The sequence below is a fragment of the Thunnus albacares genome, chromosome 4 (assembly GCF_914725855.1).
Source record: "Thunnus albacares chromosome 4, fThuAlb1.1, whole genome shotgun sequence".
NCBI lineage: Eukaryota > Metazoa > Chordata > Actinopteri > Scombriformes > Scombridae > Thunnus > Thunnus albacares.
The window spans coordinates 3375449-3392615 of record NC_058109.1 but is presented as its reverse complement, the minus strand read 5'-3'; the positions used below and the strand labels follow the sequence as shown (position 1 = coordinate 3392615).

General features: G+C 36.2%; 2 protein-coding genes across 11 annotated transcripts in view; one reads left to right on the top strand and one right to left on the bottom strand.

Moving 5' to 3' along the window:
- The window catches only part of LOC122981168 (hemicentin-1-like), a 738767-nt gene that overhangs the window by 663979 nt on the left and 57621 nt on the right, over positions 1-17167 (top strand). The window lies entirely within an intron of this gene.
- LOC122981172 (V-set and immunoglobulin domain-containing protein 1-like) overlaps positions 1-17167 on the bottom strand; it is a 54961-nt gene that overhangs the window by 17674 nt on the left and 20120 nt on the right. For 6 of the 10 annotated variants that reach the window (XM_044349777.1, XM_044349780.1, XM_044349779.1 and 3 more), the window contains one exon: positions 15307-15345. The exons of 2 other annotated variants lie outside the window; for them this stretch is intronic. In XM_044349777.1, coding sequence (XP_044205712.1) covers positions 15307-15345 — 39 coding nt within the window. Of the gene's footprint in view, positions 1-3739; positions 6353-6881; positions 7005-8485; positions 8510-12474; positions 12754-15306; positions 15346-17167 lie in introns of those variants that run through there. 2 more of the 10 variants (XM_044349786.1, XM_044349787.1) reach the window with 2 other exon arrangements.

Here is a 17167-nt window from a genome sequence, read left to right as displayed (position 1 = left end):
ACATTTTAGGAAATATGTTGAGGCTTCCCTGAGATATTTCATAGTGGAGGCGTCCGGCTCACTTTAAATAAATGTTGAAACCATTTGTATTGATTAGGCAGCACTATTAACCACTTCCTGGGGGGAAAACACTGGAAAACTTTAGCAACAATGTTTGCAACAAAGGCTACAGAACAAGAAAAACAAACAAATAAACAAAAAAACGCTGCCAATGAAGTGAACAGAGCAGGCTGAAGCCCTGGGTTTTGACTTGCAGGCAGCATTTCTACATACGTTAACCTCAAGTTTTGGAACCTCATAACAGTATATAAATAGCAGAAAATCACAAAAAGCATAATATGTCCTCTTTAATAGTTTTATGAAAGCACTCACCACCAACAACAAGCTTGATGTGGAATAGTTGTCTTGGCTGAAGACGTGGAAAAAAACAGGTGTAGACTCCACTGTCCTCCATCCTTGTATTTCTGATAATGATGGAGGCGTTGCCGGACTTCAGTTCTCCTGGAAAATGTAAGACTCGTCCTTTGAACTGCTCATCTTGACCTGAACGGCCGTTATTGTAATGAATGCCTGCATCATAGAAGAACACCTCTTTCTGAGGATCTTTCTTCCAGTCAAACAGCTTTGATGTGATTCTCTCCTTGGTGCTGAGTGAACAGGGTAAAATGGCATCACTTCCTTCTGCTGCATTCACTTCAACAACACCTGGAGATGAAAGATGAAACATGTTTTAATTATTGTGTTTAAATAGAAAGTAATCAGGTTAATGAAGGAAACAGACGACACATTCACATGTCACCTCTGTATCTATGAAACTACAGTTTACAAGAACTTCAGTTAATATTCAGATTAATTTAAAGATATTTTTCATACTGACATAATTTAAGTGTTTTTTAGCTTATAGTTTATCATATAAGAAACCTGATGTCACATGACACAGACACTTAAAGACCTGTTTGGGTTTGTTTTGGTTTTTGACAACTCTTTCAGACTGAGGGTTTACTGGGTGCAAAATAGCAAAAGAGCACACAATGTTTCTGTGGGATTCTGTTTATCTTTGAAAAACAGCTGAAATATTACCAGGACAATTCATATAGTTTTATACAGCTGGAACTTTATTATTTTGGATTCAATAAACATAAACTACCAGTAATCTTCTTACCTTACTGTACATATCGCTTGACTACTGCCTAGTCTATAAAGTCTATAAACTGCCAAATAATCAAGTTTCTCCATCAGGAATGTTTGTTTACCAGACTATTATTAATCCCTTCAACCTTCCCATTTATACCCATGTAGTGAAAGTTGCTTTCTTACTGTTTTCATGTCCAAGTGTTATTCCAAACAAAGTCAGAACACAGAAACACGAAAGTAAAAACTCCACAGTTATTAGCGTCGTTTTAAGACATGACATTGTCCGTCTGTTCCCCAGCAACGACGTAGCAGTGGCCCCCTCCTTGGTCTTGGAACATGGCCCTGCACAGGAGGAAATACCGCAAATGAGACCTGTGAAGAAAGACAAAGATTATGTGATTGAGAAGCTCAAAGCTGAATTAGACCTTAAGGTATCTCTTAGGTGACATTTCACCCCCCTACTCACATTTTTTTTTGAATGGAGCTTGAGCTTATATGAGCTTTTTGGAATCAAATGCTTGCTGCTGTCTTTAATGAGGATCCGATTCAATGCCTCCGGAGCAGGTGAGATAAAACTCCTAGGTATCAAAATCATTAAAACTTCACAATGAGTGCGGTTGGCTTTAAGACATGGATTAATGAGAGAGAGAGAAAGAAAGATAGAAAGAAAGAGAGAATGATGTCAGTTTCTTTGAGGGATCTTCTGTGGAGCAGCATCAGAAATCCCAGAGCTGATGGGATCCTTCTTGGAGCACCAGGTTTGTAAAGAGAAGGTGGGAGATGGAAGAGGGAAGGCAGGGAGGTAGAGAGCGGTAGAAAGGAACAAAAGTGGAAATAGGGTTATCCTTTAATCCCAAATGTTCAGGTACACAATAAATTCTACCACTATTCCCATTCTCTGAATTCTAAATAAACTTTGCAATATTTCAAACAATAAATCTTCCCTGATTGATTTCAGGCTTTATAAACTCTGCAGCAGAGTCATTACACAGGACGACTCTGTCAGGTCTTCTTCTTCTACCCACTGCAGACCAATAATCACCGCCATCATCTCAGCTGTATACACTGATAACTTGTCTGTAATTCTATTTGCTAAATGAATCTGAAATTGCGGGACGTAGACTCCTGTTCCTACATGATCTGTCTGATCTTTTGAGCCATCAGTAAATATCTGTAAGTAATTATGAAAATGATTCATTATATACTGGTTTGCACAGTATTTGCACAGTATCCTATTTTGTTTTCTACCCGATCTTCAAATCTTAAGGGAATTTGACTCCAGAAGTTACTTGAATGTAAACAGACACAAAATAAATGAGAAAATGATTCAACTTCCTTTTTGCAGAAGGAACATAAAGGAGAAACATCAGGTCTAAACTTGTGAATGAATTCATCGCATGTGTGGCACATAGGAAACTGTTCACTTACTTAAATATGTTATTTTTATATGAATGCACTTTATTTTACACATTAACAGACACTCCCCGTTCAGTTTCATATACCTGTGTTTGGAGTGTGAAAGGCATGAGATCAGCTGGGGGTTTATAGGCTGTCAGGCTGCGCTGCTTTCTTCAGTTGGCAGTTAACGTATAATCAGTAAAACCACTGAGAATCAGCAGACTCGGACTGAGTTTTCAATTTGTCCTTTCAGGTGAGTAAATGTCATACAAGTATTAATACCGTTTTTCCAGTGATGTAGACTTTCTGTTTAGTGTACTGTTATGTATTGTAGCGTGTAGTTTGTTAGCTTTGGTGTCCTAAACTGGGACGAGCTGGCGCTAGTTTACCGTTTACGATGATGGTTATCGACAAATTACACCTGTCAAAAAATGTAAGGTTTGCCTGACTCCACTGATATATATTTATGTGTAAGATTTAATGTTAGCAGGGTTACCAACTCTCACGCCTCTGGCGTGTTACACGCGCTCTCACGCTAAAACATTGCGAAAGCGGAGACGAACAGAGATGAAGAGATGAAGTCAGAGTCTTTTTGGTATAGAGTGCTGGTTAAACTACGCAATTTTTTTAACAGTTATGTACGGGGCTGTAATGGAGACTACACGCACATGAGCGCCGTTTAGCAACCTCTAAAATTCTGAAATAGCGTTTACGCTGACGTCCCTTTACAGCAGTTAACGGCTCAGACCGGCCTTCTACCGCAGCTTCTGTTGTATCTTCTACGAGCGCTCGTTTTGTTTTCCATTTGAACGTTGTATCCTTGTATGAGACACGGAGACAGCTGTTACCGTTAACATGCGATGACCAACAATCCACCGCCCACTCCTGCTACGCGGGTGTCTTAATCAAATATACCCTCCTTGCTGAAGCCAGCAGGCAGACTGGAGCCGCTTTCAGAGGATCATATATGACATTAACTGACGTGCAGCATCAAATAATAATGTCAGACAAAGGACCACAAAGTAAGTAGCTAGCAAAAACTCTTCAGCAAAAAGTGGCGCTAAAGTTTTTTTTTAAATTGACATCAGTGTTTTAACCGTCCAGTTTATCTGTCTGTCGTTGCTTTAGCCTACTTTACTGTAATGTTAATGTAACGTTAGCTCGATAGATCGGCTGCTGGTGCATCCCCACTGTGTGTTTTGTCCACAATTTCCATACAAGTTAAAGTTCTGCTTTATGCTCACTCAAATTTTTAAAGGAAGGCTTTTTATATTTTCAGAGTGTGAAGGAATCAGGAGAGAGGAGACAGAAGTGAGGAAGAATTGCAGAATCGTCGTCTGATAGAGAGACATGAACAGATTCAAAGCAGGAAAACTGGTAAGGAACTTACAGCTGTATCTAGATGAAATACTGTTACTGTGGTGAATATTTTTAAAGGCACAATCATCATCAAAATCTCACTCCAGCCAGGTACCCAAAGTTGGCAACTCTGAGTTAGAGTGTTTTGTTGTTTATATTTTCTTTATTTTATTCATTTTCTTCTAACGGTTACTAACGTTTATTGTCAGTTTGTTTATAACGGTTAATAGAATGTAGACGGTTAGAGCCCGAACAGCTGATTAGCAAACTGTAGTTTGCTGTTGCCAAGGCAACCAGGTAGCTCACATACGTCACATGTAAACAGAGAGGATGAATGAGGGAGATTTTTTTTCCTTGAAGTTGTATTTTATTTAATGGAACCATGTACAGTATGAAACAAAAATGTTGACATTTGATGTGCTGCACCAGATTTAGCTTCACGCTAATTTTCATCTGCAGTCCCTAAACACACAGAACACATTATACAAAATACAAATTACAAAGCTACACACAACAGCACACCACATACACCCCCACAATGTCAACTAGAAATTAATAATGTAAAAGCAGGATTATTTTCTGTAATGAGAGGACCGTGAGATGAAATTTAGATCCAGTGGTTACAGAGCTGAGTGGTTTTTAGTAGATTTTTTAATTTGGTTTTCAATGTATTGATGGAACTGCAGGCCTGTTCATATCATCAGGTAGGACATTATATCGTTAAGTACACCTATTGTTTTTAATGGCCGAACACGCACTAGAAGCGTTATGATGCTCCGACCTTGTTTCGATTTTGAAGCGTCAAATGAGGACGCAGCGACCAAAGCTCCTTTCTCTACAGCCGAAAAAGAGAGAGATAGCGCAAGCCAGCTGAGCACCAGCGAGCGAGTGAGAATAAAACCGCTGAATGAGAGAACTAATATAGTGATTCTGTTAGCCTGTTGATTTAAAATGAAAATATTTAGTTTATGCATGATTACTGTATTTTGAAATGTTGAAATTTTAATATTATACTGTGATTTTGATATTGTATTGTTGTTTTGCATTGTCGTTGTATTGTTCCAACTAAGTTAAGTTGGCAGTTAACGTATGAATCAGTAAAGCCACCGAGGATCAGTCAACTGAAACACTTATTTCAATTTGTTCTTTCAGAATAAATTACTTTCTAAAATATGTCTCCCCTTGAGTGAGCCTACACTCTACGGGCGTAACACATGGATAGTATCTGCGTAACATTTTAATATTAATTCCTTTATTTTCATTAGATTCCTTTAGATTCATTAGACTTCACAAAAAGATGTTTAACTGGGATCGAGTACACAATTATCCTTGGTCAAGAGAGGTTGCTGTAATATTTTCTCTTTCTGATTTTAATTTTATTTTCAGGAATAACTTGCAGTGTAATATAAATACAATTGAACGAAAATTATTAAAGATTTATAAGGAACAATGGAAGGAAGACATTTGTAAGAAGCCAAAGCTTAGAAATTACATTCAAATCAAAGATGATTATTATTTACAGAGAAGGCAAAGGTCCCTGTGTGCTCAGTTAAGAACTTTACCACTGGCAATTGAGGTAGGCAGATATAAAGGTATTCCCGAAGAGGAACGTTTATGTGTTTTTTGTAATCTTGGTGTTGTCAAGGATGAATTTCATTTTATATTTCACTGCCCTTTGTATAGTGACTTGAGGAATTGTTTGTATGAAAAGATAAAATGGAAAAACCCTGATTTGTTTTGGTTGTCTGATGTTGATGTGTTGAGTTGGCTTTTTAATATGGAAATTTTTGTTTTAGTGAGATCTATAGGAGATGCTTAGCAGCTAAGACAGAGAACATTGTACCCATTGTAACAGGACATTTCTTCCACGTAAATTAATGCTTTATTTCTGAATTTGTGGAACTGTACATTATGATATGTCACGTGGCCATCTTGGTTATTTTTGTCTAGTGTCTTGTAAGCCCATATGGGCTGGGCACCTAAAAGGTGCTGGGCACTGAAATAAACAATTCAATCAGTCAATCTATCTATCTTTAACCCTAAAACCAGCCCTCATCTTAAAAACCACCATTTTGAATAAATGAGGACCAAACAAAATGCCCCAACTGCTCCAGCTCAAGCTTGCTCAAGCTCCACATTTAAAATGTATGAACTGATTCAATCAGAAAACATGGAACGAACTGAATGACATTCAAAATGCTGTTCAAGTACCTATGGTAATAGATTCATGTCTTTGAAATATTTGTATTTAACGTACTCAATAATTAATAAATGTAGACTTGGTGGATTTGGAAGCTGTCTGAGAGGATCAGAACAAATGTTAAAACTCTAAACATGTGACAGATAAGAACTTTTGTCGTCTGCCTATGATGAATATGTTGATACAATATTTAAACAGCTTCACGGCGAGTGTTAAGCTGGACAGCCTCCTGTTGATTATGTGGACCAGCAGCACCTCTGTCTGCAGGAGAGAAAACACAATTATATGAAAGAAAATTCTGACTTTGGAAACACAAGTTCTCCAGTTAATAGTCACATGAACTGTATTGAGTCCATTAAACTGATATGTTTGAATTAAAACACACGTAGGACATAATTATCTTGTTACAGTCTTGTGTTACTGTTTTTTTTGTTGTTTGTTTGTTCGCCTTATTGTGTTATAATAATAAATAAAATAAAATATTACTTAGATGAGATGAGATGCCTTGAAATGTAAAATTCAAGCCCTCAGTTTAAAATGTTTGCACTGATTCAATAGATCTGATGATAATTGAAAGTCTTTATGAATGAACAACTGAAAATAGACTCATGTATTTACTACATTTATTTCTAATTTAAATCAATAACAGATGAATGTAGACTCAGTGGATTGATTTTTTTATGGATGCCAACAGAAAGATAAAAACAAATGTTAAAACAATAAACATGAGATATTCATAAAGAATCTGTTCATTATGATTATATTGATACAATATTTTATTTAAACTTACCTTTCTTACAATGTAGTGTGATGTAACCCTTCCATATGAGAGCAAGTAGAACACATATAAAATAACAACAAAGAGCACTAAGAATTATAAAAGGAATCATCCATTGATAGCAGGAACCTGAAACTGATAAAAAGAAGTTAATGTAAGACTCAGAATGTAACTGTAAATCATGTACAGACATCATAACCTACACAAAGAGAACAACTAAAGGTGTGCATGCTCCTAAAATCTAAAATGATTGACAGATTAAAGCAGCAGTGAGATGACTCTCAGCAGACACAGTGATATTAGCATCAATCTTATGAGCAGTTTCCTCCTGATCGGCTACACAGCTCAGAGGTTGGTTTTGGTCCCAGTAGTGAGGAGGGTCATGTTGTTGTAGCATCCTCCTGTTTCTGAGACGTGTTGATCCTCAGTAGGAAGGATGTTTCAATCAAACTTTCACTGATTCTAATGATTTTAGCCTCTAAATAGCCCACATGTTGTTTTTTCATGTTGTGACAACCATTTATAAATCTATTACAGGGTTTGTATTTGAATTATTTCACAAGTTCTTAGTAACTAAGACTAGTTTCAGACCAGTGATTTTACTGGTTTGTACCATTAAAGCTGAGGGAAAGTCAAGTGGAGCCCTTTGTAATGTAAAAGAAACATTTGTTGTGGCATCAACAATCTAAATACAGAAGTTATTACAGCATCACAAGCTGTAAAATAACTTGCAAAAATATGTTTTAAGATGCCAGGAGATATATTAAACCTAACAGCTAATTGTAACTGTAAAAGTACATCAGGTATTAAATTGGTTTTAATCTTTCTATATGCATTTATGGAGGAATGTTTTAGTTTAAGAATGTTATTTATTATCTCTTGAACTATATTGTCCATTCTGTAGCGAGTTGGTTGTGTCATTAGGTGTAAATATTTCATAAGAACTAGTTTTTGTGGTTTAACTTCAGTGATGCAGAAATCTCTACTGGAACCAGTTCTGTTATAACTGGTCACATCAAGTCTGAATTTACAACCAGCTGCAGCAGCCGACTACAGGAAACTAATCTTAACATGACTGACTGAAAACAGACACAGTTCAGGCAGCCGGTGGATCTACACTGAAGTTCTTGCTCTGTGTCGTCATCTAAACTTGCAAAAACTAAATTTCATAAACTTCTAGATACTTCTAGCACAATAAATCTCAATTTGCACAGATCTAAAAGATTCTGGTGTCTATATATCATCACTTATATGTGACATGTAATTCATCTCATGTAAAGTTTCTGAATGCTAACCTGACCTTATAAGTGCGATAAGAAAAAAAATTAAAAGACATATTCTAGGTGTTAAAGGCTAAATGAATCACACAAAAAGTAAAAGAAAAGAAATGCTGAGATGCTAAAAAGATTCATAATTTATAATATTTAGAATACTGTTTTTGTTCTGAATTATAGACATCATAAAAAATAACATCTTTAGTTTAGTTATAAAAATGAACAGAAATGTTACAATGAATATATCAGGTACAATTTAACTGAAAAATAACAGTTATGACAGCAAACAGGACATTTATGTTAAATGTACAGACCAGCGACATCATGATAATCAGGACTCACCTGAGTTGTCTTTTGAGATACCACCTAAAAGGAAAAAGAAAACATAATTATGTTAGAATGTTTGTATGATATCATCAACGTGGAAGACAGGTAATACTGGTTATAAACAGAACTTGTTATCCTGTTAATTGAACAGAACCATTTGGAGGGAAAATGTAATTGATGGGGGACAAAATCCACAGTCCTCCTTCTGTGCTAAAATCTGAGAGTCTGAGTTTGATAAATCAAGTGGATTTCTTCCAAAGTGTTTCTCTCCTTCCACTGCAGCTCAGCAAGGAAACACAAAGAGGAGAGTCTGTACTAATACAACTGTAACTTTGGCGGATCCACTTGATACCTGCAATGTAATAAGTGAAGAGGATATTTGGGAATTTCAAGTTTACATTTTCCAGTAAACACTGCAGTTTCAAATCCTATATGTGTCTTCATGGTTTATATAATTTCTCATTGGGATTAATAAAACACTCTATCTCTCTATCAAGTATATCTGTCTAATTACAACTAATAAGAAGTTCAGTTAGCTTCAGTATATTTTGGTGACACATTAACTATCTACTAACTACTATCAATGTAAAACCCTTTTTTTCTTTTCATTTATAATATGAAACTTTTACTGATTCTAAGGATTTCAGTCACTAAATCAGCCATGTTGTGACAACCATTTATAAATCTATTACAGGGTTTGTGTGTGAATTATTTAACACATTTTTAGTAACGACTAATTAGTGTCAGACCAGTGATTTAACTGGGTTTTATCATTCAAGTTAAATGAATGTCTGAGTGGAGCCTTTAGTAATGTGTAAACCAGTGGCGGCTGGTGACTCAAAAAATTAGGGAGGACAGGAGGAAAACCAACATTGAATGGGCAATTTTAAATGCCAATAAAACAATTTGCTTTCAAAAACAAAAACCCTTGAGTGGTGAAAAGGCTGCTTCTTTAAAGACATTTAGCATATACATATTGTTTCTAATCAAAGAAGTGCTCATTTTAGCCATGGAGTGGTTCAGATGTGTCATTTTACCAACAAAGTGAAATTCAAATTTATAGTATTGTTCTATTGTGACAACAGATTTATGTTCTCATCAAAAACATACAACATATACAACACACAAAATATAGTCTACAAAGCTGACATGTTAACATTAGGGGTGTTAACATGGACAGAAAACTCACGATTCGGATTGTATCACGGATTTGAGTCATGGATCAGATCATTATTCGGATCAGCGGGAAAAAAAGGGGGGAGACAAATAGAACTTTACTTTCCATTTACTCTATACACTCTTACAGCAAGAAACAGCAAGGAACTTTTGCCCATGGTCTTAAATGAAAACAGCACTTAAGATGTCCAATGTTTAAATAAAATAAAATAAAATATATAAAATATGCAATTCTCAGTTATTGCAATATGAGGCATGAAACCTTTCTTTTTTAAACAGTGAATGAAACAGCCTCTGTCCACATCATCAAAACTTGATGATAACAAACATTCACCGCTAACGTCAGTTAGCAGCTAGATGCTAATAAGCTGCTCAGCTGCAGCACATTAAACAGCAGGTAAACATGACTCAAATGTCACATCGGACCGTTAGATGCTGGTTTGATCGTTGCTCTTCAAAATCCCTGTTAACGATACGCTGTCTGCCCATGACTTGTACTTACAGCAGTTTGTTTACTTTGTCTTAAATGAGACATTAAATTTTGGAATTAATCTGCAGTTCATATGACTGCCGAACTGTGGGGGGCAATCCATACCGATCACGGATCAACTACAATCAGTTACACCACTAGTTAACACTTGTTATTCTAGTTACTTTAAGCTTATTACTCAATATACGGCTCAGTTTAAAAATGAACTAAAGAAACTGTCAGAAGCAAGCAGCCAGACCTCCTGCACTCATTCACTAATCATACAACATCAACAGGTGACTGAACAACCACTCAATTAAAAACAAATGACTGAGTGAGTCCAGACAGCTCACTGTAACTTCAACAAGCAAACTAACGTTACCCACAACACATTATAAGGAGATAAAAAACACAAAAAAGCCACACAAAGACATTTAACCATCAGAGATGAAATTAGTGACCAAAGAGACAGAGAGAGAGAAACTGTATCTGACTCACTCATTATCTGAGGTCTTCTTCTTTCTTTCATGGAGATGAAGTATTCATGTCATAATGTGCATTTGTGACTGTTGGTCATCTTGTATGTTAGTTAACAGAACTTTGTGGCTGCTGGTTAACCAGTCTGATATCATTAGCAACAATGACAAACAAGCTAACTCTCCTAGTTGTTTCTCCGGTTGCTTCTCTCTCCAGCCTTCCTGGCGGTGTCCTGCTGCTACTGCGCTGCACAGTCCAGATAATTTCTCCCGTTAGCTTAACAACAGTCCTTAACAGTCCTTCTATGGATGTATAAAGAGTCCTTCAGGCTGTTACAACAAGCCAGCTGCTTGGCTAACGCAAGGAGCTATCTACTGCTGTTACTCTGCCTTACAGTGGAGAGAATTGAAGATGAAATCTGGAAACTATGATTGGACCAACTCAATGTCAATATTGCTCAGCTCATTGTAACTGCTTACAGCTCATTGTAACTGTAAAGGTACATCAGGTATTAATTTGGTTTTAATCTTTCTAGATGCATTTATGGAGGAATGTTTTAGTTTAAGAATAATGTGCATTCATACAGTTTAGAGTCAGAGTGAAATATCAGATGATGCTACATAACAAATGTTATGGAATTTTCCATCTTTAGGGGTTACAATTTGGGTTACATTGGGTCAAGCCTGGGCCTTGAGGTCACAGAGTAAGCTTGCGGAGAGAGACACTGCCTGTCTTGCAGCTGTCGGTTACCAAGGTCAGAGGGGGGCTTTCCTTGACAACACAGATAGGTGAATGCGTAGATTCTATTAGACAATACGACATAGTCAGACATTCAAAACAGAATGTGCTGACATGACCTGAACTAACACAGGTAAAATGCAGTTAGAAACTAGTGAACCAATTAGACTAATTTTCCATATTGGAAAATTAAGATGCAAACTATTCGCAGGTGATTATTTCGCAATTTCGTGTTTATTCGCGTCGCTGTGCAGAGGGCAGAACAGAAAGAGACAGCATCGGAGCAGAACATTTCGATGTTTACTGTTTTCAGTTCTCCACTTGGCCAAGTACTTTCTATTAAACATTTTCAGAATTTAGACATCAAAGGCTCGTGTGCACTTTCTCCACTGAGGTGATGACCATCACTCCATATCTCCATTACAAAAAACATAACTGAGTCATTTAATGTTATTATTGTCATAACTTCTTTGAAATACAGTTTAACTTAAAATGAATCACATCAATTTAATCTGTCAATTAAAATCTGTGATGTTGAGTGATTCATGTTATCGCTCATCATAGTTTAGCAAGTGGAGTTCACCCACTATAACTCCAGTTTACACCAGTGTCAGGTCAAATAATGACCTGTTACCTCTTCTACTCACTCTAAGCCAGTGAGAGAAGTGGAGACCAGATGTGATATAGTATATTATAGTGTGAGATGGAATAACTTGTGTTTTGATACTGTGAGTTTCAGACTGAACACAAAGTTCATTTGACTGCTGGAGTGTTTTTACAGTCTGTGTTTATTCAGCACAAAAACTTATTGTTCTGAACATACAGACGTTTACTATAACTGGCTGAGAATGTACACACTTACTGTGTGTGTGTGTCTGTGTGTGTGTGTGTGTGTGTGTGTGTGTCTTTGCTATTTCCTCCAGACTCTCTCACTCTCCCTCTTATCTCTGCACATTACTGAAGTGGAGTCACAGAGCTTCAGTGTAAGTGTGAAGTTTTCACTCAGTTTAAAACGTTTTCAACTTGCTTTGAGTTCATTCACTTTGTGTTCAGTCTGAGCACACATTGAAATTTATTCAAAACTAAAAACATGTTAATAATTAAAATCATTTGAATATTAAAATATGATTAAGAAGAAACTCACCAAAGACAAACATGTACATCTCAGCATCAACCTGATGTTTGATTTTCTCCTGCGTAGCAACACAGCGATAGTTGTCGGTCTTGGTCACATTAATATGGAGGATGACGTTGTAGCGGTCTCTTCTTTCTGTCACCTTTGGTTCTTCAGCATGAAGGATGTTTCCATCACTGTCCTGCCAGTGTAATTTAGGTTTTGGTAAAGCACCTCGAACTTCACACTGCAGCAGTGACCAGTACTTTGTTTGTTTAAGTGGTGTGACAGATGGCTTTGGAGCTGTACCTGTGAACAAAGTATAAAACAATAACTTGTTCAACCTGTCTCTGCTTGTATATGATCATATTTAAGAGGAAAAACAGAGAAACAGTGAAATAGAAAAGCACATCAGCCTTAACTACACATCTCAGGAATGTTTGATAGAACATATTTCAAACAGATTCAACTAAATATTTGGTAACTTATCATCACTGCAAACACTATTTCTGACTCATATCATGACAGAGACACATACAGTGAAGAAGTTTGGACAAAACTTGAATTTCTGCTCAGTTTCTTGAGCTACAAAAATAAAAATGAAATCAGGTGTAATTTGTTGTCTGAGATGTAGACAGTATTTTCTATCACACTAAAGTCATATAAACATTGTGTATAAAATATGAATCATAGGTTCTTGTAAAGTATGTTTGAGCCTTTGTGTTATCAGAGTTTAATTGTGTCAGTGAGAAACATTTGATCAACAGTCTCAAGCTGCCAGAATGAAAAACTGACCATCAGATTAGTTGTAGTTCTTCTTTAGTAGCCGACAGCAGCTGATCAAACATTTAACTGGAGGTTTTTATTTTCTCACACAGGAAGGAGAGCATTATTGTTTTAAACTAAAAACTACAGGTTTGTTCATGTTTTATAATCTGAATTCCTCCTAAAACCTACAAATCCATTAAAATTACAATTCAATTTTGATCAAATATTTAATATGAACCAAATGAAGCTCTAATGAGACAAGAGGTAAACCTACATTTTAATACCATATTCTTCATTTGTGTGTAAAGAGACACTTTACTGATGTCAAAGATGAGTTTACTGGTCATGAGGAGGACGACTCAGCCTGTTAAACTGTTGTTTAATGTCTTCTGAGGCTCTGGAGCAGCTTTAGTCTTTAACAATAACCAGAGTAATGTCATCAGTGTTATCTCAGCTTGGACTTCAAGACTTTGACAAAAAGTCTGTGTGAACAACTGGAGTTAAAAAATAAAGTTTAGTTTTACAGAAAATATTGTATAAATCTCAGAAAGTAAATAAATGTGAAGAAATTTGGCTCCAAAGTAATTGTGCAAAACTTAAAGTGGTGTCCAAACTTTTCCAAAGCAAATGTTTATTATTAAATAAACAATAACAATGAAGTCTGAGATTCATACAATATTCTGTACGACACTAAACTAGTGATGTTACACTCGATGCAGACGACTCAATATCATATCAACCTTTCAAAGCAAATGTATCGCAGCACGACGTTTCAATGCTTCGCTTCGCTACGCCAAAAATCATGTGACCACCCTGCAGACGCCTTGTTACATCACACTCGTACCTGAGAGGTGTTGTGCTGGTTTTGGATACAGGGTGTGCTTCTCAATCTGACACAATATCTTTGATGTAAACTCTGTTTAAAAGTGATCTGTTTATATAATAGTCTATAGACTTTACTGAACAACATACCAATAATGAATCAATAACACCACCTATATTCTGACTAACTGTTTCATCACAGTCTCAGATTGAATCCATCCATACAGATGCAATACCATTAGTTGCTCTGCAGATGTCGCTATTTTGACTGAATCAAATGCTTCAGAACAGTGAACCATTTTCAACACAACTGCTTCATAATGATCCAGTGCTTCAGAAATCTGTTTCCCCGATCAATACACTAAACTAATATAAAACTGTCTCATGATGCTCAGATCTCATATTCAGGTTGTGGCTACAGGTTTGAGACACTGACTAACACTCAGATTAGCTGCAATTCTTCCATTTTAACAAAAACAATCTGATAAACAATCACACTGTAATTTATTTAATTCTGGAAAATGTTTAAGGAGACCATGATCATTTATTTTGTTTTTCATCTTAAACTCTTGATTTCTGAATCTGAATTGATCTTACATCCTAAAATCCTTTAAGATTCCTCAGAGATCAGTGATCAGCTTTTCCTGATGACACATCTAAACAGTAAATAAGTTGAACAGTTTTCTTTATTACTTTAGTGTAACAGAAAACACTGCTGACAACATATTTCAAATAAGAGAATTTTAAGATGATTTTGTGGCAAAACAAACTGAGCAAAAAGTTGAAGAATAAACAAACTTTTATAAATCACTGCTCGTTCAATAATAAACCTACCAGTGTGATTATTGTGCTGAGAGAAACAGAAAGAGAGAGGTTGTTGTTTTATTTGCTGAGAAGAATATTTACACATTAATTCTGCTGTGAGGAAGCTGCCAGACAGCACTTAGAAATATACAAACACCTGACTGTAACACAGACAAAAACTCACCAGTGCAAACACTATTTCCAGTAAACACATATAACACATATATAGTGTAAAGAAGTTTGAATTCTTGTATAAACAGTCATTATGTAAAACTTGTTATTGGTGTAGAAATGTCTCCACTCATAAGTGATGTGAAATTAGACTCAAGTAAAAATACAAGAATGATCCCTGATCTGTTTCACAGTTATACAGATTTTCTAGTTTGTGAATGATTGAGGCCTGTAGGAGTCACAGTTACAGCAGGTGTCAGATGTAGAGACAGTGACGTCATCATAATCAGGACTCACCTGGGATGTTTTCAGCTCTTCTGTCTTTAAAGACACCACCTAAAAAGAAAACATAGTTATGTTAGAAGGTTTGTATGATATCATCAACATGGCAGACAGGAAGCCTAATACTGGGAAAAACAGAACTTTGCTGCCTGTTTGTTGAACAGAACTGTTTGGAGGGAAAATGCATTTACAATGTAAGTGATGGGGGGCAAAATCCACAGTCCTCCTTCTGTGCTAAAATCTGAGAGTCTGAGTTTGATAAATCAAGTGGATTTCTTCCAAAGTGTTTCTCTCCTTCCACTGCAGCTCAGCAAGGAAACACAAAGAGGAGAGTCTGTACTAATACAACTGTAATTTTGGCAGATCCACTTGATACCTGCAATGTAATAAGTGAAGAGAATCTTTGTGAATTTCAAGTTTACATTTTCCAGTAAACACTGCAGTTTCAAATCCTATATGTGTCTTCATGGTATCATATTATTACCAGGCTCTGTCATTGTATATATTTAGAGTTTGGTCCTAGTTTTTAGTTTCAGTTCAGTTTCTAGTTATGAAATAAAATAATAAAATCATAAATAACTAAAATCTTTGAGTCTTATGTTGTTTGTTGTGTGATTCATGTGTGACTTGGCTGCTGTAACACTATAATTTTTCATCGGGATTAATAAAACACTCTATCTCTCTATCTAGTCGATCTGTCTAATTACAGCTAATAAGAAGTTCAGTGAGCTTCAGTATATTTTGGTGACACATTAACTATCTACTAACTACTATCAATGTAAGACCCTTTTTTTCTTTTAATTTATGATAGCATTCCTTGGCTTCAGTACCTTTACTTGATCTGTTCCTGTTGTAAGTGGATGGAAAGCATTTAAGTCATATTAAATCCGTGCCTAATACAAACTATGAAGAGACAGATCTATTGTGTTGATTTTACACCTATTGCTACTCTAAAAATTCATGACAAACAGACATTTTGGGGCCATTTAAAAAAAAAAAAATCCTCCCCCCAGCCCCCCCGGTAAAGGCTTAGCCCCCCTAACCATAATTCTCTAGTGACGACCCTGCATGTGGCTCAGTAATGTTAATACTAGCTGCCGCTGCCTGTTGCTAGACTGTTAGAGTTTGACATTGTTGGTATTCTGGTAATTGAGTAAAGGAGGGGGAGATTGTCTGTACTGTTACTGAAATAGTAGCCAGTATAATTTCTTTATGGTGTCAATGTGTAATTAGTTTAATAGCTTACCTGTTCATGTGTTGATCAGGCTTATATGTGCCATAGCAGTAATATGGACATAAGTAATTTAAGTTGAGTATATTAGGTTGTCTGATTCTTATTATGTTCAGCACTTTGTATCGGTTATTGTTATAGACTACATGCACCCACACCTCCTTCAACTCTGCACCTGTAAGCCTAAATGGTTGCAATACTGTGCTGTTGTGTTACATGAGAAGCAGTAAAGAAGAGTTAACTGCATCTGAGCGTCCTGTGTGTTCTGACCGACACCCGAAGGGGAACTTCACTCTTACTCAACCAACACCTATACAGTCCTAAGTGAATAGCTACAGTGTGATGTCAAATAATGGCCTGTTACCTCTTCTACTCACTCTAAGCCAGTGAGAGAAGTGGTGGCAACATGTGATATAGTATATTATAGTGTGAGATGGAATAACTTGTGTTTTGATACTGTGAGTTTCAGACTGAACACAAAGTTCATTTGACTGCTGGAGTGTTTTTACAGTCTGTGTTTATTCAGCACAAAAATTTATTGTACTGAACATACAGACGTTTACTATAACTGGCTGAGAATGTACACACTTACTGTATGTGTGTGTGTGTGCTTATGTAACTGTTCAGACTGATCTCAAAATGTAA